Below are 25,316 nucleotides of genomic sequence, written 5' to 3' on the forward strand. Positions count from 1 at the left end.
TAAAGAAGTTTCAAATAATCAATATCTTATTTTGTCCTTCACTGTTACTCTGAACAAGTTATTTCATACCCCAAGATCAGATTGTTTATATACACACGTATATGTAAATTTTTCTGGACATTTCACTCTTCAGTCCATTTAGAATTTGCTTTCATAGCATGGTATAAAGAACTAATTTTACCACACCATTTATAAAACCCACTGTGATATTTTATCATATATTCGCTTCTTAAACATACTAGTGACTAGCCCAGGGCTATTGAGTTCCACTGACTTGTCTTTCTATTCTCTGAGAGAGGCCTTACTCTACTTCCATTATTGTAGTTTCGTATAAATTTCAGCATCCAGTTGGGCAAGTTCCTCTACATTATTTTTCAAAAGTTTTTCTTAGTCATATTTATCTTTCAAGTGATCTCTTAAAAATAGGTTAAATTTTAAAATTTCCAATGGGGTTTTGATATGGACACATTAATATTAACTTGAGAAAAACTGCTATCTTTCAGTGACTATTCCTCTTTCTATCCAGGAGTATCATGTTTGTTTACTCAAATTTTCTTCAATATCTCAGTGAAACACTGTAGTTTTTTTGTTTCATATTAATCACACACATCTAAAGCTTATTTCTAAGTGTTTCATGTTCTTTTGGGAAACAACTATAATAACATTAGTGTTTTTTAAAGAAAACACTTATCTTATTTGAACTGTGGGAAAGCCTCTAGGACAGTATACAAAATTACCTGTGTATCTTGCATAGGTATAATTTTAAGAAGGTAAATATCTTTTCAAAGTTGTCTACTCTTCATTCAAATGTGCATACAGAAATCCATTCCACGGCCTGATGCATATTTTTGTTTGATTCATGTCTCTGATTTCTTCCATTAATGTAGCTAACCAAGAGTGAAATACATAGACAGTGACCTTAAAATAGGCTAAACATTTAGTTCCAAGGCAAAAAAAAAAAAGAAAGGAAAAAGAATAATCTATTCAATTTAATTGGAAGAATGGAATGGTGGAAAAATGGTCTGAGATACAAAGTGATCTGTTGAAATAAGACAAATTTTCATTTCTAAACAATATCGTTTTACAAAAATATGTAAGTTTAAGTGGTCTTTAAAAATTTGTTCAGAAATTCTTTGAGTGAACTAACAGAAGAAAACGCGCTTTTGATCAATTGTCTTTGCTATTTCATTTATAAGCAGAATAATACAGATTTTAAAGATAAGTTAACTTTATGCTAAAGTCAAAAGTCTTTTGATGAGCTAAGTTGTGGAGCTATCATGATCAACCATTTTATCTTTGCATTTTAGGAAGGGTAAAGAATTATTAAGTTTTCTTAGACAAAACATTTAGAATAGAAAACAGAATCCACTCAAATAACTTGATAATGTGAATTTAAAAAATCCAAATACCTTAACCTCTTCACATAGTTCGGTAAGTCGAGCTTCTACATCCATTTCCTCTGAAAGGAGTAAAGAGTAATTAGAGGAAATACTTCAATGGTAGATCTGAAAACTATTTTTGAAATTATATAAATAAATTAAATTACCATTTAAAAACCAGAAGGTGGAGAAGTATCTGGACTATATTCAATTATTTACATTTCCATGTAAAATATTTTCATAAACACACTGATCACGTAGGTAAACTGATAATTAGATTCTGTGTTCTGATTATCAAATGGAGTGTTCCAGTTCTCCTAAGGGGCCAGCACCGTCAAGGCAGTGCTGCCTGCAGACCTGAAGTGCCCTGCCCTGCTGCCTCACAGAAAGAAACAAGGGACAAGATGCACTGCTCCCCACACTGCGGGCTCCAGCACAGCCTGCTCGGCATTTGGGTGACACGGGCGCGTGCCTTGCTTTTCACAAAAGCTATACCCAAAAAGTTCAATTCAAATTAATTTTTATAACCAAAACAAAACACACTTGGAGTACACACTATTTAATGAAAATGAATGACAAAATTCTTTTCAACAAAAAGTAAATTTCTAATTTAGTTTAATAAAATTCAGTTTTCTATAAGATAGTCCAAACTGAGGTAAATTTTTCCCATATAATCCTAATTTATTTAATGTATGCTATAATCATCTACAAAGGGGGTGTACAGATTAATTTACAATTAAAATGGTAATATTTACAAGGGAATACAAAAACTAACAGAGTAGAAAGATTTATTAGTTATTTTTTGCAGGGAAGAAATTTCACCAAGGCCTGAAATATCATGTTTAGATATACTTAATTTTAAGAAAAAATCAAACTGAGTTCTCCTAAAAGAACAATAACAGTATAGTTGTGACCACACAACATTCCACATCTTGTTGCTGAAAGAGAGTTCAACTGGTCATTCTCAAACAAAGGCAAGAATACAGCCTATGACATCCTCGAATTCACTCATCACCTCACTATCTCATTACAGTAGACTGAATGTTTACTACTCAATAAAAAGAAGGACAAACATTTAAATCTGATAAAATAAGCAGTTACAATTACATGGTAAACACAACCAAGCTATGATGGCAACAACAAACACTCTATTGGTAACTAGGACAAACATACATTTTGTAATTCACAAAATATATAAATAAAATTGTATTGAGATATTAGTATGTACCAAAAAATAGATCACAAATTTGGTCAACCCACTGAGAACTAACAAAATATGCTAAGATTTCACAAATCATTTCACTGTCAGATAAATCAGTGACTTTTTTTTTTTGAAGAAGAAGATTAGCCCTGAGCTAACAATCGTGTTCATCTTCCTCCACTTTATATGTGGGACGCCTACCACAGCATGGCTTGCCAAGTGGTGCCGTGTCCACACCAGGATCCGAACTGGCGAACCCCGGGCCGCTGAAGCAGAATGTGCACACTAAACCATGGCGCCACTGGGCCGGCCCTGTGACTTCTAACATTAGGTTTTCCAAAGCTAAAAAAAAAATTAGCAGTGGACTCTGTATTAAAATCATAATTTCCATATGCCAACGTGTTTCCACATTACTCATGATCTTTCCCTGTGATAGAAGAAAATCAGTAAAATTAGTCTTAGTAGGTTACATATCCTACCTATGAACTTACAAAAAAATGGAAAACTTTTTTAAAGTTTTGAGTTTTGAAACATTTTCCTAATCTTTACATACAAGAGCCTAAATGCAAACCAGTACATATGCATCATGGCCAGTGAGAGCTACTTAATGCAAACAACATCTCTGATATCAAAATCATTTAGGATTTTTAACTGAATTTAAAATTCTAGTCTAATTAATTTTTCTTTTTAAAATGACATATGTATTCATTTACACAATTTTATAGAAATGTATGAATGTGATCATTATGTTTCATAATTCTTTTTTTTGACTTGGCTCCTCCTGCTAATCCAAGGTTATAGCCTAGAACATTTCCTTCCATATTTTTCAAATACACATAGTCATATATGAGTTTTGGAGTCACTGTTTTACAAAAATGGGACTGCATTTACAGGTTTCTGCAATTTGCTTTTTATCTCAGCGGTACTCCATGGAGATCTGGTACACAGCTCTAATGTAGACAGCTCTAATGCATTGCTTAAAATGGCCACATGGTACTCCTTGGTGTGGGTGCCTCATAATTTCTTCTACATTCCACTCTTTGCTGAGTGATGGGCATTTATCTCTGTTTTTAGTGGTCTGCCGCTAAGAACGATGCTGCAATAAACATGCCTGTACACATATCTTTACATACTACTACTCACTTCTATGATGCAGGTTAACAAAAGTCGGGGTGCTGGGTCAAAGGGTAAAGATGGCTTAAATTTACTTTCTAAATCCATCCATCCATTCACCTATTCATTCAGAGGATACTTACAGCTCATAAAATGCCAATGCACAATGCTAGGTGTTAAGGATAAAGGATCCCTCAATAAAAGTATCATTCAACCAACTCGATTATGCGTCAGTTTTGAACCAAGTCTTTCCCCACCCAACCCAAAACTGGTTCTTGTTTATATAGGTCTTATTATATAAGCAGCATTCTGTAAAATTATTTGGAATGCTCACATGTAAACTGATAGGCTGGCAACACAATAGTTTAAATGAGAAGTAAATTTTTATTGCTAAAAAGAACACTAAAACATGTTATAAATGACCACAATTTCATACTATGAATTCTTTAATTTTAGCTACTTTAATGAGAATGGCAAATTATATTCCAAAATAACGACCATAAATAAATCTTCAACCTTTCTTTTCTCCTTTCAGATAAGAAAATCAGTTTATCTCGTAACAGTTTTAGTGAAAATTGACCCAATTTAAATATTTCTGAGCTAGTTTTCATCCAAGAAATGTTGAGAAAGACTTTGGCTCCTTAATCTCCTTTTGTTCATACTTCTGAAAACTGAGAAACAAACACTGCGACTTTATTTTTTATTTCTACAGCCTTTCATAACTTTTAAAAAAATGTAATCGTGATGGTTTATTCAACACAAAGTAAAAACTTCCGATATACTCATGGAAAGATAGTCAATTAAGTACTATTGCTATTCAAGAACAAAAGTCTAAAATACATAGGTAAATATATCAATAAAATAATGAGATCAAAATACTTCCTTTAATATATGTAACATAACTGAATAGCGGTGATTTGATATTACTTTGCTTTTTAAGTTTCAAGCAATAAAAAATAAGTGCAAATTGACTCAAAAAACAAAACCAGATACTGAAGATGTTTCTCTTCTTTATTTCTGTAATGCATGAATTCAGCTTCAGAGTGTGTGTTTTTTTTCTGTTTTTTTGTGAGGAAGATTGGCCCTGAGCTAACATCTGTGCCAGTCTTCCTCTATTTTGTATGTGGGACGCCACCACAGCATGGCTGGAAGAACAGTGCTAGGTCCGCGCCTAGGATCCGAACCTGTGAACCTCAAGCTGCCAAAGCAGAGAGTGTGAACTTAACCACCATGCCACTGGCTGGCCCCCAGTTTTTTATTTAATGGAATTATAATTGACATACAATATCCTACTAGTTTCAGGTGAACATCATAGTGATTCAATATTTATATACATTATGAAATGTTCAGTTTTTAAACCACATTTCATTATCATTAGCCCTACCCAAAGATAAACTGACTTTGAACAAATTTAAGGCAATATCATCAAACCAATAAATTCTTGCAATAAACATGGCTTCCAAAAAGCGCTCTTTGTAGGAACTCTAAAAGGAATATGGAAAAAGCCAAAGAAATCTGTGCATTTACCATTTCCACTTTAACATTACAAGTTAAATAAGAAATTAAATAAAGCTTATTTACAAACCAAAATGATTCTGAAAGTAAGTTCTTAAATAAGGGTGGTAGAAACATGCTATATTAGTACATACATACTTATGAAATTTGACACTAAATTAAAACAAAATTTCACACTAATTAAAAGGAATTATTTACTTAACCTATTTGTAAACGTACCTAGACAGGTGTCTTTCTGGGCTCGTGGCTGTTTTCTTCTGAGAAGGCGCTCATAAAGGACCTGCGTGTTGGCCTTGGCTAGTTGTAAGGATTGCACACAGCACTAGTTACTATACTCCTTTCACAACAAAGTTTACTAGAATTTTCCAACTTGTTATTAATAGACTTAGTATTGATCTGACAGAGCAGTTAGATCAGAACACTAAAGCAGAATCTGTTAGTTAATTAGCTTACTAGAATTACAAATGATGTACATTCAAGTTTATATTACTTTGTTCTTTTTCTACTTAAATGTATGCGCCACTCAACATTTCATAACCCAATATTATTTTATGTTTTAATTTCTTAGACTCAGAATTTTCAAGTTGGCAGGGATCTCAGAGGTCAGTTAGGTCCACCCCCTGCTGTTACAAGTGTGGATACTGGGGCCCGGAAGGGTTACATGACTTGCCAAGGCCTAGATTCCAAAACCGTGACTTCCACTCTCAGTAAGAGCTCCCTGCGCAAAACTGCTATTTACATGTCATCAAAAAAATGTACATCATTCATCTAGGAGAAAAGAAAAAGGCAAAAGCAGAAAGGAATTCAAGGCATCATTTTAAAAGAGGGAATAGAGTTCAGATACATTTTTCAAAGCATGGTGGAGTTTAAGACTTTTAAATATATACTTATTTGAAAACTCAAGAAAAGTGCTAAATAACAGAAGGAAATATAATACATCCTCTAATCAAGAACTACTCTATATCCACCTATGAAACCTGTTGAATATATTGATGTTTAGTTGACAGTGTTTTATGGAAATATTATCTAGTGCCTACAATTTAATCTTATTAGAATAAAAATATTGTTAACAGTTCAGAATATGCCAATAGTATTATTTTAATTAATAGTATTTTTAGATATTCTCCTAGAAGATGCATTCAAGAATAAACTAAAACACACAATAAATAGAAAATAAAATATAAATAGTAATAAAAAATTTAAGAATAACACAAAGTATTACCAATAAATATTTACTGAAGATAAGTCTTGATTTTAAAAATCGCTAGGCAATTGCTATAAGCTATGTGTCGATGCCTTCTTTTCAAGTAACAACAAAAACTGTATTGTGTTATTTCATTCATTCATTCAACAAATATATTTTGAGTAAATACTATGTGTAAGGTACTAATAATTTTATTTTATTGCTATTATTTACTTATTTAAAACTAAAGTCTGGGTTTGCTTTAGATTTTTATTTTCTGATAAAATATTTTAAGCAAATAATTTGGAATATGGTTGACATTCATTTAGTAATTGCTTCTTGAAATTAAATATAAAGGCTCTTTTAATTATGATATTTTCTACATCAATAAGCCCAAAGTAATATATATGATGTAAAAGCCATCCTTACTTGAGAGAAAATTAAAAACCTTATAAATAATCATGCTGAAGTTACATTAATAAATTAGTAATAAAGTGGTAATACTGTCTAAGCTATTTTAAATAAATCTTTGCCTTTGAAAAGAGATGCTTGTGTTTTTGAATTACTAATCATAAATTTTACCAATAAACATTACTTCCTTTTAGAGAAACATATTTTTTTCTAAGTGAACATATGGCTCATGTGTTTTTTCATTCACAAATATTACATGTTAAATCTATTTGAAAATTATATGCAGAGGGACATCCTCCCTGTACAGGCACTTACAGGCCCATGTCATACACGGCTCTCGACATTAAAACCACAAGAAGTCCCATCTTGCTGGTGAGTTTCTCCTGTCCATCCCAAGGCTGAACTGATGACCTACTAAGGGAGGAGCAGAGGTCAGGGCCCTTTACAGACAGGGAACCTGCTCTCTCCTCAGCACCACTCAGTACCCGACTGTGGGAGCTCATCAAAGCCCAAGGGAATTCCACCATGAGAAGACTCCCTCCTAGAGCTCCTTCACACGCTCTGCCTTCGTGATGCCCTCATCTTTCCCTCCTGACTCAGGAGCCACATCTGGATCCCTGTCTTTCAAATGGAAACCACTCTGTATGTAGCATCCCACAGCCAGTCAGCGGCAGAAACGGCTCCAAATATGCTCTCTTGAGCACTATGAGAGAATGCCTCCACGAATTCCACCACAGCATTCCACATCGAAACGACTGACAGCTTTTCCTGTAGAAATACCATTACACACGCCTTCTAAGTTTCACACCACTACTTTTCATAACACTACTTTTCAGGCACATAGTATTGTCCTTCATTAATACTGTGGTTTAATAGTTTTGTGGTCCAGTCACTAAATCTAAATTAAGAAAAATTTCTAATTCTCCTAAGAAAACGTGTTTGAGTTCCAAAAAACCAAATTAAAAATGTATGTAACATAATTTTCCAATAATTTAGCATAAGTGATAGCCTAAATTAGTTCTAGTCTACAAACAATTCTTTCGTTGTTACAAAAGAACATTTAAAAGAGTTTAAATTTGAGGCAGTATCTCTGCTCCTACAGGATTTTCCTAAGAGAAACAGAAGGGTTCTAAGTACACGAAGTAGCGGAGAAAAAGAATATTTCAGAGAATAGTAATCAAAAGGTTTCCACACTCCCATTTTCATCTGGGGGAAGAATACACGAGCAAATAAGAACACACTTTCCTACTGATTGTGTGTCCATGTGCACACTGGAATTCCTGAATCAGGCATTCTAAACCATCAGTTGAGTGATAGCCGTTTCTAGTCAAGTCAAGAAAGTGTGAGCCAAAGTGACGGAACAATGGGATTAACCAGATCCACTGCAACAGTTACTGATAGGCAGCGGCAAAACATCCAGCATTGTCTCACAGCCGAATTTAAGTGAAGTACAAATCACTGTACGCACTTACAATATTTTTGTATCCCAAAAAAGGCAATTATAAAAATAGACTAATTAGTCTCAAACCCAAGAATTATTCTCATTAACAGTGACTATTTTTGAAAGTACAGTCATGCACCGCATAACAACATCTCAGTCAGTGACGGACTGTGTGTATGACGGTGGTCCCAGGTTAGTAGCACACGGCCTAGGTGTGTCGCAGGCTATACCATCCAGGGTTGTGTAAGCACACTCTGTGATGTTCACACAACAACAAAATCGCCTAATGACACATTTCTCAGAACACATCCCTGTCATTAAGTGACGCATGACTGTGCATCAATATTGTTAAAAGACTGAGATCCTTGGGGAACAAAGAAATAAACAAAGAATACTGATTAATTTAAGTAAAACTTAAAAAGTCATTCCTGATTTAAGTATATAATGATAAAAATAATTTATTCTAAAGAGATAATTAAAATGTGCTTTTTATGATGAGCTGTAAGTGGATACTTGAAAATAAAAGCTTATAAACTATCACAAAAAGTCTGAATAAAAACTTATTTTTGCTAATCCCAATAATTTATCTTCTGTGAAATGATACAGGTAAAAGCATTTTGCAAACTACAAATGGTATACAAAATCAAGGCAATACCATTTTTTATTATATACTACAACATATATGCAGATATTACTGTTGGACTAAAACTGAAAAGTGATTTTTTCAATGATTTAAATAATTTTCAAAATGTTAAAACTGAGTAATGTTATTTATTCTCTAAAGTGAAATAAAAGAAATAAGGTGTGAGATCACTTATAATCAAATGTATATAAAAACATCCCTAGCACCTACAATCTGCTTAGACTGTTAAATATTTGGAAGCATGGATTTATCTTCCCATGGTTCAGCAGATAATTACATTTGCTTTCTAGTATACTTCCTAGTTATATTTTAAGAGGAGTGGTATATTGACACGTTTTTTAAAAAATCTATCAAAAGACTCATTTCAAACTTAGCACCAAGAAGTTATTTCTCAGTATCACAAAAAAAGTTTTGATTGTAGAAAGCAATTATCAAGGGTCAAAAAAGACGGAATTGGGAGAGAAGTAAAAGTGAAGCACACAGACATCACAGTTTAGTAAAGAAAGCTATGGCGAAGCCGGCGACCAGCGACATGAGAATGGAGAGAGTGAACACAGCATAGGTCTGGTGCTTTTAACATACCCAGTTCTAGTTTCTGACAAGAGGGAATCTCTTCTGTTACCGTAATGAAGTAGCTGTGCAATCCCTTGAAGGCCAGGAGCAAAGTGGCACAAAGTGTATAATGAAAACGATAGGCGTGATGCAGGAAGGAGTCGGCAATGACGAAGCTGCAACCCTAGACGAAGGACAGATTTGGGACACAGAGTGTTAGTAACCAGAAACCTAAAAATATTACATTTAAAACACGGAAAAATAAACGAAAAACTCTGAACGTTTGCTAATTACAGTTACTCTAAAACATGTAAGAAATTCAGCAACATATTAGGGAGTTGCTCTTGTTCATACAAGTAATTTTAACACATGAAATGCAACTCTAGTAATTTCTGATACAGTGGACTTTTAAAACATGCAGATTGGAACATGACTTGAAAATCTGAGATTCTAATTACATCTGGACTGTGGCACAGGCGCTCTTTTTAGTAGAGCCTCTTTCCTTTCAGGGGAGTAATGGCCGTGCTTGCCCTACTGTCAGCTGGCTCTCAGCTCTGGCAACGGCTCTTTATAGGCTCCTTCAGAAGGATTCTACCAGTGCTATTCAAGGAGCAAGAGGTGACAGTAACAAGCTAAAAAATGCACTGCTGTCAAAGATCTCTATCCATTAAATCTGGTAAAATCCTGAAGTATCAGGTTAATTTTCATAATAAACAAATGGAACCAACGAATTTGTTAAGATCATATTTAATTAGATCTGTAAGTTGTTGAGCTCAAATAATTAATAAAAGAACTATCACATGCACGGATAAAACAGTTAAAAGACATTTCATTTGAAATAAGAGGGAAAAGAGGATTTATAAACATATCAGTTCTTACGTCTGGCGATAACTGTTTTGTGTAGTTAATACCAAAGACCACACTTTCAAGAGTAGGAATCACAGAATCTTTGTTTTGTGCTGGTGTATTTCTATTTAACCAGGTAGTCTTCACAGGGCGAGGAAAGCTGGAGAAATAAGTATTATATTACTATTTTATTATTGTCATAATGGTCTATTTGAATGTTAAGTTAAATGCTCATGAAAGAAAATCTTATAGGAAGAGAATAAAGAGCAAGGGTTTTGCAAGATTATGATTTGTAAAGTATTCTTAAAGTAGTTTCATAATTTTTCCTTTAATAATTTGAATTGTTATGAAAAGACACAGAATATAAAAAAAACGAAGACTAGATGCTTGAGATAACTTCTCTATGAGTGGGCTTCCAGGAGTCTCAGGGGATCCTAGAGATAAAGCAGGGTGCATGCTGGGGGCCGGCCTGGCGGCGGAGCGGTAAAGTTCATGCGCTCTGCTTGGCAGCCCAGTTCGGATCCTGGGTGTGGACCTAGCACCGCTCATCAGGCCATGCTGAAGTGGTGTCCCACATAGCAGAACTAGAAAGACCTGCAGCTAGAGTATACAACTATGTACTGGGGGGCTTTGGGGAGAAGAAGAAGGAAAAAAAAAAAAAGACTGGCAACAGACGTTAGCTCAGGGCCAATCTTTAAAAGACAAAACAAAACAGGGTGCATCCAGGGGAGCTAAATGACATGTGAGAGCCAAGCTTTAATTCACAAATACTGATCAGTCAGAACTGGTTACCAAGTTTATAAAGTTAACACAATCAATTATGGATGCTGCTTACAGAAATAAAAAGCTACCACTTAAATGTAGAAAAAGAAAAATTACTAAATCTACTTGTTGACTCTATTACTCAAAAACAAGATATTTCCTTTCTTCTCAGTAAAAGGCTACAAACTCCATTAAGATAACCTGTATAAGTGCTTCAAGGCACCATCTCAATCACATACTGCTGTCAGCATTAACATTACATTTAAGATACCATAAATTATACAGAATAAGAAGCATAATCTGTCTGAATGTTTAAAACTCATATACAATCTTATTTGAGATGAAGTACTGGCTAATTATAAGCAGGCCAAAGCATGTGGATTGTTCGGCAGTTTGGCAAAAGGGAGAACACAGAAAAGTAAATCAACTTTGCCATACAAGAGAGCAGCCTCCATGTGCAAAATCAATTTGCTTTGCAAAAAGAAGGTATCTACATCTCAGCAAAGAAGGGAACTGTTAAGTCAATGGTAAATTCCACTTGCTACTATGTTTTCCAGAATTCAGTCTTAAAAGTTGTACTTAAATTCCCAATATAAGAAACAGGTTATGTAAAAAAAGGAGCAAAAAAAGAAATCCCAGTCCCACTTACTTTAAATAATTGATCTAGTATCTATAATTGGGTTGATTATAGAAATTGTTTTAAATAAAAATAACATTTAAAAAGACAACATTGTAAATTTAAAATCTTTTTCATTGTGATTAGAAGATAAAAAATCCACCTGTAACAAAATGTTAGGCAAGACTGTCGAAGCCTGAACAGCGAGGAACGTGGCCCTGCACACGCCCTCCACCGGTGCGCCACCAGCCAAGCTCGCCCGCCCTCTTGCTCGGCTTCCTGGCCCTTGCACAGGCACTGAGCAGCAAAGGCGCCACTTCTCGCAGGGCAAAGGTCCAGCAGCAGGAGAGGGCGTGTCAGGGTCCCGGCACCCAGGTGAAGAACAGCCACCTTGCTGATGCCGTATCTCCTCCTCGTTCCCAGCCACTAAGCAGAGCTGACAGCTAATCCTCCTGGCTTCAGATTCTGAGCCAAAAACGGCTTCTCCCTCCAGTAAAGGGCCTCCAGGAGATGAGCTCCGCTTTCTCCTGTGGGGCTGCGGCAAACGCGCTGCATCCCAGGAGGAAGCAGGCGGTCAGCTCGCTGCGTTAGTGACGCGAACACCATCACCCTGTTTACAGGGCCTCAGGAGGCAACATCAGCAGCCTGCGCCGACCTCCACGAACTGTCTGCACGGTCCTCAGAAGAGAAACCGAGCCAGGGTCATAAAGAAGGGCCTGCTGAGACAGTTTAGTAGGGACTCCTACAGAAATTACAAAAATAAGAGATTCAGAAAAACTACAGGAATGTATTTTATCAACAGATAAACTTTCAGCACTAAAACCTAAAATGTAATTCATATAAAAGTAATATTGTATACCACTTACTTGAAAGTTCTATTTCAAAAAACCCCACTTTCTTGTCAAAGAAGTTTCATTCATTTATTATGTTATTACATGTAATTTATTCAATCATCTAAAATTGTTTTGAAGTTTATAATAAAATTCTATATAATAATAGGAGCACTTTCCTGCTTACCAAAGTTATAGAAACTGAGAACAAGCTCTCAAAGGCCTAGGAGGTAGGACAGAGATGGCAAAACAAGGAGTTACCGCTCTTACTGTAGAGCAAGGAGGCAAAGCACGTCACCAGGAGAGAGACTCCCCAGCCCAGGACCCTGGGAGATCTCTCACACAGGTTTCAAAATGACGTAAGGGTGTGCCACAGGAGGCTGCTACTTGTGGGCAATGTGTTACACTGTGTTGGTCTTCTATAAATTCTGAGGGTAATTCTACATAATTATCTACTTAGTTTTCTGATAAATCAGTTTAACATCATAACCCTTAAGCGTCATCCCTAATATGAGTTGTTGGAATCAGATTTGTGTCAGAAATTACAAAGTAGGCAGTTCAGAAATCATATCAATGTGGAGTCTTTTCAGAGAAGTTACTAATTTTAAAAGTATTTAGGGGCTGGCCTGATGGTGTAGTGTTAAGTTCGTGTGCTCTGCTTCGGCGGCCCAGGGTTTACGGGTTCGGATCCCAGGCCCAGACCTACACATCTCTCGTCAAACCATGTCGCGGCGGCACCCCACATACAAAATAGAGGAAGACTGGCACAGATGTTAGCTCAGTGACAATTTTCCTCAAGCAAAAAGAGGAAGATTGCCAACAGACGTTAGTTCAGTGACAATCTTCCTCAAGCAAAAAGAGGAAGATTGAAAACAGATGTTAGCTAAGGGCCAATCTTCCTCACCAAAAAGAAAGAAAGAAAGACAAAGAAAAGAAAAAAAAAGGTGTGTATTTGTTGCCCACACCACAAGGAGGATGTTTTATTGTAAAAACTGAAGAGCTTGAATTGTACTCTTACATTAATGAAAGACACTCTGACTCCTTGTGGAAGTGGGCAGAAAAAATAATTATCCCAGTGCATTTATTATGATCCAGAACATTAGGCACCTCGAAGCTAAAATGGTACAGTATACAGTTTAAAAATGCTTAGTAAAGGCCCATAAAATTGATTAATGACTTAGAAAACAAGAATTATTGTATAGTATAGATTTAAGAAGATCAAATTAGCCCATACAGAGAAGAGACAAACAAAAAAGCTAAGAAAAAATGAACACACTGTTTCAGAGACTGAATAACCCCAGTTGAGCGTTGCAGAAAAGCACAGGCACAGACTAAACCACGCTGTATAGTTATTTCCAAACTGCATCATTTTTCTTAGTCAGTTTATTTGACAAAGACTGCTCCATATTTCTGTAATAAATAAGGTGTCAATCTAATGTTACCGTGCTCTTAAATTTTATTATTTTATTACTTTAGTATAAAATGGAAGTATTTATTAAATCATCGTGTATGTTTTCACTCTAAGAACAAAAGACACGACATTAACCAGGACTGGGCAGTGATTCAATCTACCTGATGAGTGGCTGGTGTAGTGCCACCAGCGACGCGTGGACTGTGACGGACACGACCGAGAGGTGGAAGTAGTCGAACATGACGTTGGCGTGGTGGTGGAGGCCCCTGTGGAGGCTCAGGTGCAGCTTCAGCGTCCGGCTGCTGATCAGCTGCAAGGAGCCCAGGTCGTCCGCCCTGCGAGAGGTAGCACATGTGCACGGAACACAGCACAGCCAGTGTGGCCAGTATTTCGTGCAGCAGTTTAAACTACCAAACATTTAGTCACTTAATTACTTCTTTAAAACTTTGGAAAGCACCACATTTGCATTAGACAGCAATACGAAATCTAACAACACAAAAATAACCAGACCTTACCTACAGTTTTCTATCAGTCTGTGATATGGACTTTTCCACTAATGTCCCTATAAAATGAGTCCTTTTTGAGACTTCAGGAATTATTCTCATCTTATCATAAATTTTACTCCATAGAGAATACTGTTGATTATAAGGTTGCCGCGTAACATAGGTCAAATCCTATTATAATAAATTCCAAAAGATATGTAAGATTATTTTTAGTGTACAAAATTTTGTTATTAATTGGTTAATTTGGTTGATATTTTATACGGATATTTAGTTTGTCAATAGATTTGCACATACAAAAAGCTGAAATGCCATGAAAATGATATCTAAATACATACATACTTTAACCCATACATACATTACATCTATCTACAGCTAATGAACTACTTAGTCATTTCAGCCTACTCCACTTACAGAAGTCTGACTTGGTGTAAAAAAGAATCCCTTAAGGAATTCTTTGCAGTAAACAAGTATCGCAGGAGAGCAGAAGCTACCACGTGGAAAATTCTTATCCCTGCATGAGAGCAGAGGACTTCTCAAGTGGACCTTTCAGTGACGTGACTGCTTAGTCTTTTATCCTACCTGCAGTCTGAATTATATGCAATTTTCAAGAAGCGTTTCTACACACAAATTTGAAATGAAAAAAACAAAAGATCTACCAAAACAAAACTGTTAAATGGATCTCTGATTCTTGTTTTAAACGAATACAAGCTCAGTTCGTCCCTAAAATATGCGACTGCATGTTCAGATGTGCGGACGAGTTCAGGACAGCCAGTCCCAAACTCCCTCAAGGCTCCAGAAATTAACGAACTAGAAACAGCCACCAAGTGTGAGAGTCATCAGTTCTGGTAACTCTCTCAATACCACAAGACCCGCCTAAAGATGGCATCACTCATGCCACCAAGAAAGGTTAGCCAGTGATACAGTGAAAGAGAGCTCATTTATATTTAAATGCCTCATGGCAGTGGATTTGTATCAACAGGAACTTCTAGAATCTAGGAAATTGTTTCATATTTGTTTACCTTGTCTGGATTTCACCAGGAGCTCCTGGAACAAGCATGGGCACAAGAGTAGGCCTAACCATTCTCATGAGGCAGGCTTCCCACAAGATAGAGTAGTTCAAAATAAACAAGAAGGGGACGGGCTAGATTCTAAGAAGAAAATGGGGAATCTAATACTAACACATAACCGTCATGAGTAACTAAAGATTTTTAATTGTTTGATTAGCCTACTTACGAATAATCTCCATCTGTGAAGTGCAGATCCAAGGATAACAGAAAATTCATTTCCTCAAGGGTTTCTTCAATCTGAAGAGAAATTATAATATATTTTTTGAATATTTTTAGAAAGTGAGAAATACACCTTGAGGCTTTACAAAAACCATCTAAATATATAGGAAGAGATGCTTACCTTTTTTTCATCCAACAACATTTTAACTTTGAAGATCATGACATCATTTAAAACAACCTCCTCATTTTTATAAAGAATTTGAAATGTTTTACTGCAAATCAGAGAATCATGAACTGAAGCTGGAAAGGCTAAAGTCATACCTAAAACAGATAAGATATATAACTGACAGGTAAAAGGCAAAAATATAACACAAGCGAATTAATACTTTTACTTTAAAGTATTGTAAGCTTGATTACATTACTCCAACGCCATTATCATCTTATATAGCAGTATTAGAACATTTCTGAAACTTTATTAATTCCTATGATAAAAAATGAACAAGTAAGTACATTATAACCATTATAAAATTGTTGTACAACTTAATCTAAGAAGGTAAACGAGGGAATCTCAAGGTAGCTATTTTAAGAGTGAACGACTGATCTGTCCACCACAGAAGGAAGCAATTTAGTTTTCCCTAGCTCCACACTAAGGAATTCGGTTGGCCTTTGTCCTGGTTGCTGGGAGGTAACCTCTAAACCTTGTAATAAAGAATCTGGTTGGCTTTTGTCCCCAGTTCCTGAAAGATGGCTTCTAAATCCTTACAATTACCCAGTGGCAGGAGTGTCTTTGTTACTCGTGGTGGGCCCAGACAGTTTATGGTAAGGAGGTGACTCAGGACAGGGGCTGGCCACACCGGTGAGAACAATCATATGATTAGAGAGTTGGGCTTTGAGCTCCCTACTCCAGGGAGGGGAACGGGGCTGGAGACTGAGCCACACGGGTGATGATTCAGTCAACCATGCCTATGTAATCAGACACCAATAAAAACTCTAGACACAAGGCCTGAGTGAGCCGCCCTGGTTCGCAATACTCTACGTTCTGTCGCATACAGATTTTCTGGAGGGTAATGCATCCTGACTCCTCGGGGAGAGAACAATGGAAGCTTCACAAATCTGGGACCTCCCAGAACTTACTCTGTGTGTCTCTTCTTTTGGCTGGCTCTGATCTGCTATAATAATATCTAGCTCTATCTTTGCTTTAATAAAACTGTAATAATAAGCAGAGAGCTTTCCTGAGTTCTGTGAGTTGTTGTAGTGAATTATAGAACCTGAGGGGGTAATGGAAACCCGAAATTTGTAGCCATCTGATCAGAAGTGAGGGTATCTTGTGGACCCCTGAAGTTGCAGCTGGCGTCTAAATTGAGAGCAGCCTCATGGAAGACTATGTCGTTTACCTGTAAAGGTTGGTCAATCTCCGAGTTCTTGGTGTCAGGTCATTCCAATAGCCCACCTGCTGTCTTATTCTATCCTCTTGCAATAATGTGATGTGAGAAACAGTTGAAGAAACTGAAGATGTTTAAGCAAGAGACAAAGCAAGCTTGGCACCTCGGCGGGACAGGGAGCTCAGAGAGAGATACCAGAGTCCAACTGGAGCAAGGAGGGTGTCCATACGGGGTGGTGGCCTACTGTCAGTGCAGGGGAGGAGGGCAGCCTGGAATGAAGAGTCAGAACCCACGAAGGGGGCTGGACCCAAATTAGGTGAGAAGGGAGTCCCTGAAGGGGGCAGCCTGGTGCAGGGTGCAGGAGTCCAGAAAGGATGAGGAAAACTTCCACGTGGGGTGAGGGTGGTGGGCAGCAGCCTGACACACTCTAACGGAGCCCCCACAAGGTGAGGAGGATGTCCCTGCAGAAGCAGCTCCTGGCACAAGGACTCAGCAAGTCCACATGGGGTGAGGAGGGTGTCCACGTCAGGGAGTGACCTGGCAGGAGTTGCTTAGGCCCAAGAGGTGTAAGGAGAGCATCCTTGAGGGAGAGGGTGCGTGATGAGAGAATGGCTCCTATACGGGACTCATCACGTAAGAAAATATATTAATGAGTCAGGTTTCCTACTGAAACTTTTGAGAGAAAGGATGTGCACATATGGAAAGGAGATACAAATGTAAAATGAATCTTGTGGTACTGGTTGAAATGAGAAATACTGATGTGAACTCACAGTTTTCACTACATATTTAGATAAAGACAAGTGTAAATCTGTATATATACGTGTAAATACATACTGTGTACATACACGTACTCACTAGCTCTATCCACTCAAAGGGCCTGGAGCAACAAGGCCCCAAGGACTGGTTTCTAATTATTCTCCACCAAAAGGAATCAGGGCTTTCGGAGAAATGGTTGACTGCAGAGCTGGAGCACAGACAGGACAAAACAAGTTTGGACCATCTTTTCACACAAGACAGTAAGGAAGTGCTAAAACAATGAGGGACACAACAAAAGGACCTAGAAGCTGGCTAGAAGAGGCCATCCCTGGTCATATCTGGGATGAACTGAGCATCAAAATAAATTATGATAGTAATGAATTACCAGCCATTAAATCAAAAAGAAACCCATTAAGTCCATACTGATAGAAATAAATAAATGAGTGAAAAAAATCAGAATTTTGAAGGGGAAAAGAGTAACTTTACAGTGAAGAAGAATGACAAAGACTTAGTCAAATGACCCAACTTAACATCACCAGTAATGGGACAAATAGAAATCATGTGCCACCTAACAGGACATAATAAGAAGAACACAGCATCACTTCTGAGATATCTCTATCTAATCATCAGGAAATCACAGATCAACAGAAACTGAAGGACATTCTACAAATTAACAGGATTATAGTCTTCAAAAGTGTCAGGGTCATGAAAGTCAAGGAAAGGCTGAGGAACTGTTCCACAACAAAGGAGATGAAAGACATTACTAATTACAATGCATGATTCTGAACTGGATCATTCTGCTATAAAGAAATTTATTGGGACAACTAGCAATACTTGAATGGGTCTGCGGATAAGATGGAAGTAATGTATCAATGTTAACTTTGTGATGGTTTTAATGGGGTTATAAACAAGAATATTCTTGTTTGGAGAAAACACATAAAGTCGTCCCCCTTATCTGCAGGGAATACATTCCAAGACTCCTAGTGGATGCCTGAAACTATGGATAGCACTGAATCCTATAGATACTATGTTTTTTCCTATACATATACACCCACGATAAAGTTTAATTTATAAATTAGACATAGTAAGAGGTTAATAGCAATAACATAATAAAATAGAACAATTATAACAATATACTGTAATAAAAGTTACCATAGATCTCAGCATACAATTATTTTTCTTTCCTTATTAGGTGGAGAACTTTTACCTTTTCACTTAAAGGAAGCATTTTAGGCTTCTCTTTGGCATATCTGAATTGCCAGCATCACTACTCTTGTGCTTTGGGGCCATTACTAAGTAAAATAAGGGTGACTTGAACACAAGCACTGTGATACCGTGACAGTCAATCTGATAACTGAGACGGTTACTAAGTGACTCTACTACATGCCACTAGGCTGCTGTCCCTCCTTCACCTTAGTAGGAGTATGGAGGTTTATTCCCTGGAGAGGATAAGCAGAGGCCCTCTGAGCTGGAAGTCACCTGCAGAACTGAGAGCATGTGCAGACGAGCACAGGCATATGGACACATTCCTGAATACTGAGCACAGACTCGCAGAACTCTTCCTTTGCTGGGCTCCCAGAAGGCTGGCAGTTAGATTCTTACTCCCCAGGAAAGAAAGACACCAGAGTCTTCTCTGGCATTTCAAGAACCGTGAAGTGTGCAAGATTTTACCCTATCTGCATGCTAACAAGCCAGCCTGCCACAGTGTCATGGATGCTGGCAGAAGACACAAGACTCCTGGGTCACAGGACTTTATTACTCATGGCACAGCAAACAGCATGAACTCCATGTTCTCATCGGTTGCTCTCGGCCTCACTTCCCTAAGTCTTATGGGGGTGACGTGGAGGCAGGCCCAGGGGGATGCTATGCATGCAGAGTGTTTTGGTCACTATCGAGGAACTCTATGCTTAGGAAACTTCAATCTTTTGTAAGGGGCTATAAGAAACCTGCCTAACCTCTGAACTGGAGGAAGACATTATCTTTACTATGCTGGACAGCAGACATATCTATTTTCTGCTCCAGACAGAGAAGCTGTCTATACTATGCATAGCTCTTCAAAATACAAACATCCTTAAAAAGATAGTCTGCAACAGAAATCTGTCAGTGTCTCTGCTCACAAGAGATACAGAACTGTGAGAAACCATGGAGAACTATTTTCAACAATACATAAGATAAAATATCAGATTCTTCACAGTTCTTGACATGCGGAATCTGACCAACCCAACAGATCTACAACAGATCTATTACGTAGATCTACCGTAACAGATAAGAGCTACAGATACTGACTTCAAAGACTGCCTAGCAAACAGCTCACTAAGACGACCCTAATGCACAGCCCAGAGAGACAAGGCCCACGTATGCTCTCAGAACTTCCATTCAGCCCACCTTTCATTCATGCATAGATAACTGAGGACCATCAGACACCCGAGGAAAGTGTCTAATGCGCAAGTCAGAGATCAAAACAAGAGGAAAAAAGCAACTTGTAGAGAAAAATAAAACTGAAAAAAAAATCCTACTGTTCTTGGAAAAAAGTGCATTCAGGAAACAAGAAAAATGTTGCTATAACAAAGGAATACTCAGGGAACAAAAGAGCACTTGGATTTTAAAAGAAAAAGGGAAGGGATGAGAGGGAGGAAGGAATAGAAAGAGAAGAGGGAGAAAGAGAGAGGGAGAGACAGAGAAAAGCAAAAAGCTTAAAAGATGGGTTTTAAAGTTGAAGAAATGACCCAGTGAGTATGCAAAAGACAAATGGAAACAAGGAGAGGAAACACTAAAAATTAAGAGATCTAGTAAAGATGATCCACCATCTAAATAAAAGAAGTTCCAGAAAGAAAGAATAGAGAAAACAGATGGGAGAAAATCATTAACAACATAAAACGTCCCAGAACTGAAGTACATGTGTCTCCAGATTACAGGGCCCAATGAGCATGCAGAGAGACCTGAGGGTCATCATGTGCCATCAGAACACTAGAAACAAAGGGATTCTACAAGATTCCTGAGAGGGGAAAGGGTCACCTAGGAAGGATGAGCAATCAGAGCAGCTTTGGAACTCTCAGCAGCAATGCTGCAAACCCAAAGACAATGAAGCAGTACTTCCAAAATTCTGAAGGAAAAAGAGTTCCAACCTAGAATTCTATACTTGGCTCAACTTTCAAACAAGTATGAGACTAGAAGAAAGACAGTTTTAGACATTGATGGTTGCAAAATATTTATTTCCTATGTCATTTTTCTCAGCAAGATAATGGAGAAAGGGTCCACCAAAATAACAGCATAAACTGAGAAAGGAAAGTAGGTTTAGGAAACCAGAGATCCAATGCAGAAGAGAGAAGAAGGGAATCCCTAGGAAGAAGGTGAGGGAAGACCCAAAGAGATCCTCTGCCTCAGACACAGAGGGGGAGGAATACAGACTGGCCTGGCGTGCCTCAACAGATGCATACATTGAGGTCTGCTGTCTGAAAGATCTTTGCTGCCATGGTACCATTTTTTAACCTAAGGGACAGACTAAAAGTTTGGCCAAATTCTTTACCGTACTTGATTTGTTTGAGGGTGTACTGATGAAGTTGCTGCCCTAATGCCTAGATACACGAGGGCAGTCTTTCCACCTCACAGAAGTTTTCTGCTTCGACCTAGACCTGAGAGTTGAAGGAAGGAAAGTTGAATGGTAAGTTTAGATGCAAATCAGCCTACCCCATATGTTGGACATCCAATACTTCATCACATGACAACCTTGCCGGAAGCCCTGAACGTGGGGGGCTTTAAGTTTCACACAACTGACTCTTGCCCTTGCCCAATAACTTCCCCAAAGGAGGTCTTGAAACCTCTCAAGTACACAGACGTACTATAACCCAGAAAGATGTTTTTCTTCTGATAACCTTATTTTAATTGTAGTGATACTGGAGCTTTCTTATACAACTGGGCTTGTTCTTGCTGCTCAGTTTTTCCATACTCAACCAGATACTTCCTTGGGATACATTCATAGGTGATAAAACAATAATGAAGAAAGCAAAAGAATGATTAACACAAAAGTCAGGAAGGTACACAGGAGGCGTTTACGGTGCTAGCAATGTTCTATTTCTTAAATGAAGGGTTGGGTACCTGGGTGTTCACTTTATTATTTAATAAAATAATGTTTTATATGACCTTCAAAAATGTATGATACAGTTCACAACAAAATTTTAAATATTTATTGTACAGGCACTCTGTGCCATCCATTGTTCTAAGCTAAGTAGATCAAACCAAACCAAACAAAAAACCCAACAGGTTCCCTGCCCTCATCTAATTCTGTAAACTACACCTGCACTAAGTGTTACGGAGGAGGACAGAGTGGTACGGCAGGTCAAACAGGAGGGTGAAGCTAGTCTGTGGGGTCAGGAAAGCCTTTGTTGACAATAAAGCATCTGAGTTGAAATACCATAAAAAAGTTAGTCAAATGAGAATGGAAAGAAAGAGAATTTCAGGAGGAAGGAACAGAAACCTCAAGAAGGCAAGGTCCATGTCTCATGTTTCTTACTTCATACAGTATTATGTACATGGTCAGCACCTGTGGAGAAATCGGAACCCGTGTACACTGCCGGTGGCAATGTAAAATGGTGTAGCCACTGTGGAAAAGAGTAGTGAAGTTCCTCCAAAAATTAAAAATAAAATGACCATATGATCCAGCAATCTCACTTCAGGGTATTTATCCAAAAGAATTGAAAACAGGATCCTGAAGATGTGTCTGCAACCCCCATGTGCACTGCAGCATTATTTACAACAGCCAAGAGATGGAAACAACCTAAATGTCCATTGATGGACGAATGGATAAAGAAGATGAGGTTTATGATGGAATATATCCAGCCTTAAAAAGGAAGGAAATCCTGTCATATGCTACAACATGGATGAGCCATGACGACTTATGCTAAGTGAAATAGGTCAAACACTGCAAGATTCTACTTAAGCAAGGTTATTCTAAAGTAGTCAAACGCATGGAAGCAGAAAGTAGAATGGTGGTTGCCAAGGGGCAGGAGGAAGGGGAAATGAAGAGCTGCTATTCAGTGGTACCGAGTTTTTCTCATGCAAGGTGAAGCAGTCCTAGAGATCTGCCGCACACCAATGTGTATATAACTGACAACACTGTACTGCCCACTTACACATTTGTTAAGAGGGTAGATTTCAAGTTATGTGCTTTTTACCACACACACATGCACACACACACACACACACACACACACACGAGTGCTTTACTTTGGAGTGTGAATACCTCATAGCAGTTTATTTAGATAAGAGCGCTGGGGGTTTTGTCCTAAAGTAGACACTAACCTTCCTGAATTCTGCACTTGGGCCTGGGGCACCCAACTGACACGGCTGAGCCGGTGACAGACCTTTAATGCATTCCTGTTTTCAGGGCCCCTCACATCCCTTCATCTGCTGTGCCTGCCTGAAATCCCTGGGGAAGGTGTCCCAAAGGGCAGTTCAGCTCCCACTTCTGTTTTCTGTCCTTCAAAACCTGAGTGAAATGTTTTTCTATTATTCCTTTTTGCACTTCTGTATTGCTATTACCAAGGAGTCTTGGAAACAAGAAGACCCAAACATATGTGTATACTCAGCTCACCGTCTTGAATCTGAAACCCTCTCTGCTTCTTAATATTTACCAGATGATAAGCTCCATCTTGAGGTTAGGAGTCACAAAAATCTTCTTCATTGCTTTAACTTAGGAGTGAGCACTATGTCTTCCACATAATAAGCACCTAGCAAGTATTTATTGAATAAATGAGCCTTCATCTATCTAACTCCTTAATTTAGTGCCGTATTTCCTAGTTGAAATGACTATTTTCACTTGGCCTTTCAGTTATCTGCCAACCCAGAGATAAGATCTACTCTTAGAGACCTTTGATAGAGGTCTACAAACACTTACATTAAGCCTGATAATTTATACTTCATTCCTATTGCTATCTTTCTACATTTCCGTTTCCTTTGGTTAAGCAGTAGCATTGGTATCTCTTATTTATTGTGCAAAGAAGTGAGCATTCATTCAACGATAAGTTATTAAGCCTCTAAAATATCAGGAACTAAGAGATATGAAGATAAATAAGAACACTACTCCCGCCTTCAGAGTTCCCAATTTAGTTTGGACAGAAGCATTCAGGGAAACATCTGCAGTACAATGCAATAATCTCCTAACCCCCACTTCAGGAGGCCAAAGCAGATGGCCATGTAATGATCACTACCACTTACGCCAGGTAAAAAGACTAGTAATGGCAGTGACAGAAGGAAGCTGTTGAATCTACGGAAAGCAAAATGGAGGCTTGTGATGTCAAATGGACTCAAGCTTCACCATCTATGCAAAGTTTACTGTAAGATCTAACTCTGTGCTTGGTTTTCCATTCATGGTTGTTGAGATTATTCAATTGCTGATAACAGTAATGGATTAGTGAGATAATATGAATTGCCTCTAGCTTTATATTTCTTTAAACTTTCCTCAGTTTTCTTAAAGCAGTCTTCTTCAATGATTCTTAATGTATGATTATATTAGAATTCCATTTCTGAGGAAAAAAATTCTAAGATGATAAGAGCTGAAGGAGGTACACAGGCAGTGCTATGACAACACGGCGGCAGAGACTTCTAACTGCTATGGGAGGCCTCTATGGCTTAACGCAGGAGATAATGAGGGGACAACAGGCACGGAACACGAGGTAAGTGAGAGCCCATCAAATCTGAGAAATTGGAAGTGGCTCCATAGACTCCACAGGGAGAACGCTGGGAAACAAAGTTAGACGCATAGAATAGGGTCAGATCATGAACAAGCCTGACAATTCAGCAAAACGATCACATTTCAGCGGCTCTCAAAGGCAGACCCTGGAAAGTTGGTGGCTGGGCAATATTTAAGAAGACAACTAGGAGGGGAGAAAGAGAGAGTTCTTCTGGCAGCACTTCAAAATATTCAAGGCTTTATTACAAGTGGCCCAGGCAAAGCAATTGGGCCAACCCTTCCTTACCTTGATAACTAGTCCTTAATTCCAGCCTCCCTTTTGTCTTCATATTAAGTTTTTTAACCGCTATCACCTGTATAAAAGCACGCGGTGGTGAGCAGGAAGAAGAATGGAGTACACATACACATAAAGAATTTTACCCAGAACAGATGGCCTTAGAAAAACCCTGGTCAATCAAATACAAATAACTGGAAATTTCTTCTTTGTTCAACCAGCGTTGATTTCTTATTAGTCCAAATGCTTATCTAGTTGTGAAGCATCTATCAAAGTGGAGAATATATTTTTTTAGTAATAAGACCTTCCCCACACATTATTGTTTGAATTTTTGTGCAATTTCCTTTTCTTTCTCCTCATAAATAGCAGTCTTGCAGAAGAACTAAATAGATATTTTTCCAAAAAGAACATCAAAATGGCCAATAGGCACATGAAAAGAAGTTCAACATCACTAATCATCAGGGAAATGCAAATCAAAACCATAATGAGATATCACCTCACACCTGTTAGAATGGCTATCTTCAAGAAGACAAGAGATAACAAGTGCTGGCGAGGATGTGGTGAAAAGGGAATCCTTATACACT

General features: G+C 37.8%; 1 protein-coding gene across 14 annotated transcripts in view; it reads right to left on the minus strand.

Annotated features, from left to right (window-relative positions):
* FAM135A (family with sequence similarity 135 member A) overlaps positions 1 to 25,316 on the minus strand; it is a 113,042-nt gene that overhangs the window by 49,273 nt on the left and 38,453 nt on the right. For 7 of the 14 annotated variants that reach the window (XR_011504910.1, XM_044776964.2, XM_044776973.2 and 4 more), the window contains 7 exons: positions 15,814 to 15,953; positions 15,640 to 15,710; positions 14,065 to 14,238; positions 10,318 to 10,444; positions 9,469 to 9,622; positions 5,428 to 5,505; positions 1,410 to 1,459 (listed from right to left, as the gene is read on the minus strand). Coding sequence is in view for 13 of the 14 variants with exons in the window: in XM_044776964.2 (XP_044632899.2) it covers positions 1,410 to 1,459; positions 5,428 to 5,505; positions 9,469 to 9,622; positions 10,318 to 10,444; positions 14,065 to 14,238; positions 15,640 to 15,710; positions 15,814 to 15,953 (794 nt within the window). In the remaining variant the exon portion in view is untranslated. Of the gene's footprint in view, positions 1 to 737; positions 884 to 1,409; positions 1,460 to 5,427; positions 5,506 to 9,468; positions 9,623 to 10,317; positions 10,445 to 14,064; positions 14,239 to 14,418; positions 14,560 to 15,639; positions 15,711 to 15,813; positions 15,954 to 25,316 lie in introns of those variants that run through there. The other 7 variants (XM_044776974.2, XM_044776968.2, XM_044776965.2 and 4 more) reach the window with 5 other exon arrangements.

The sequence above is a fragment of the Equus asinus genome, chromosome 8 (genome assembly GCF_041296235.1).
Source record: "Equus asinus isolate D_3611 breed Donkey chromosome 8, EquAss-T2T_v2, whole genome shotgun sequence".
Classification (NCBI taxonomy): domain Eukaryota; kingdom Metazoa; phylum Chordata; class Mammalia; order Perissodactyla; family Equidae; genus Equus; species Equus asinus.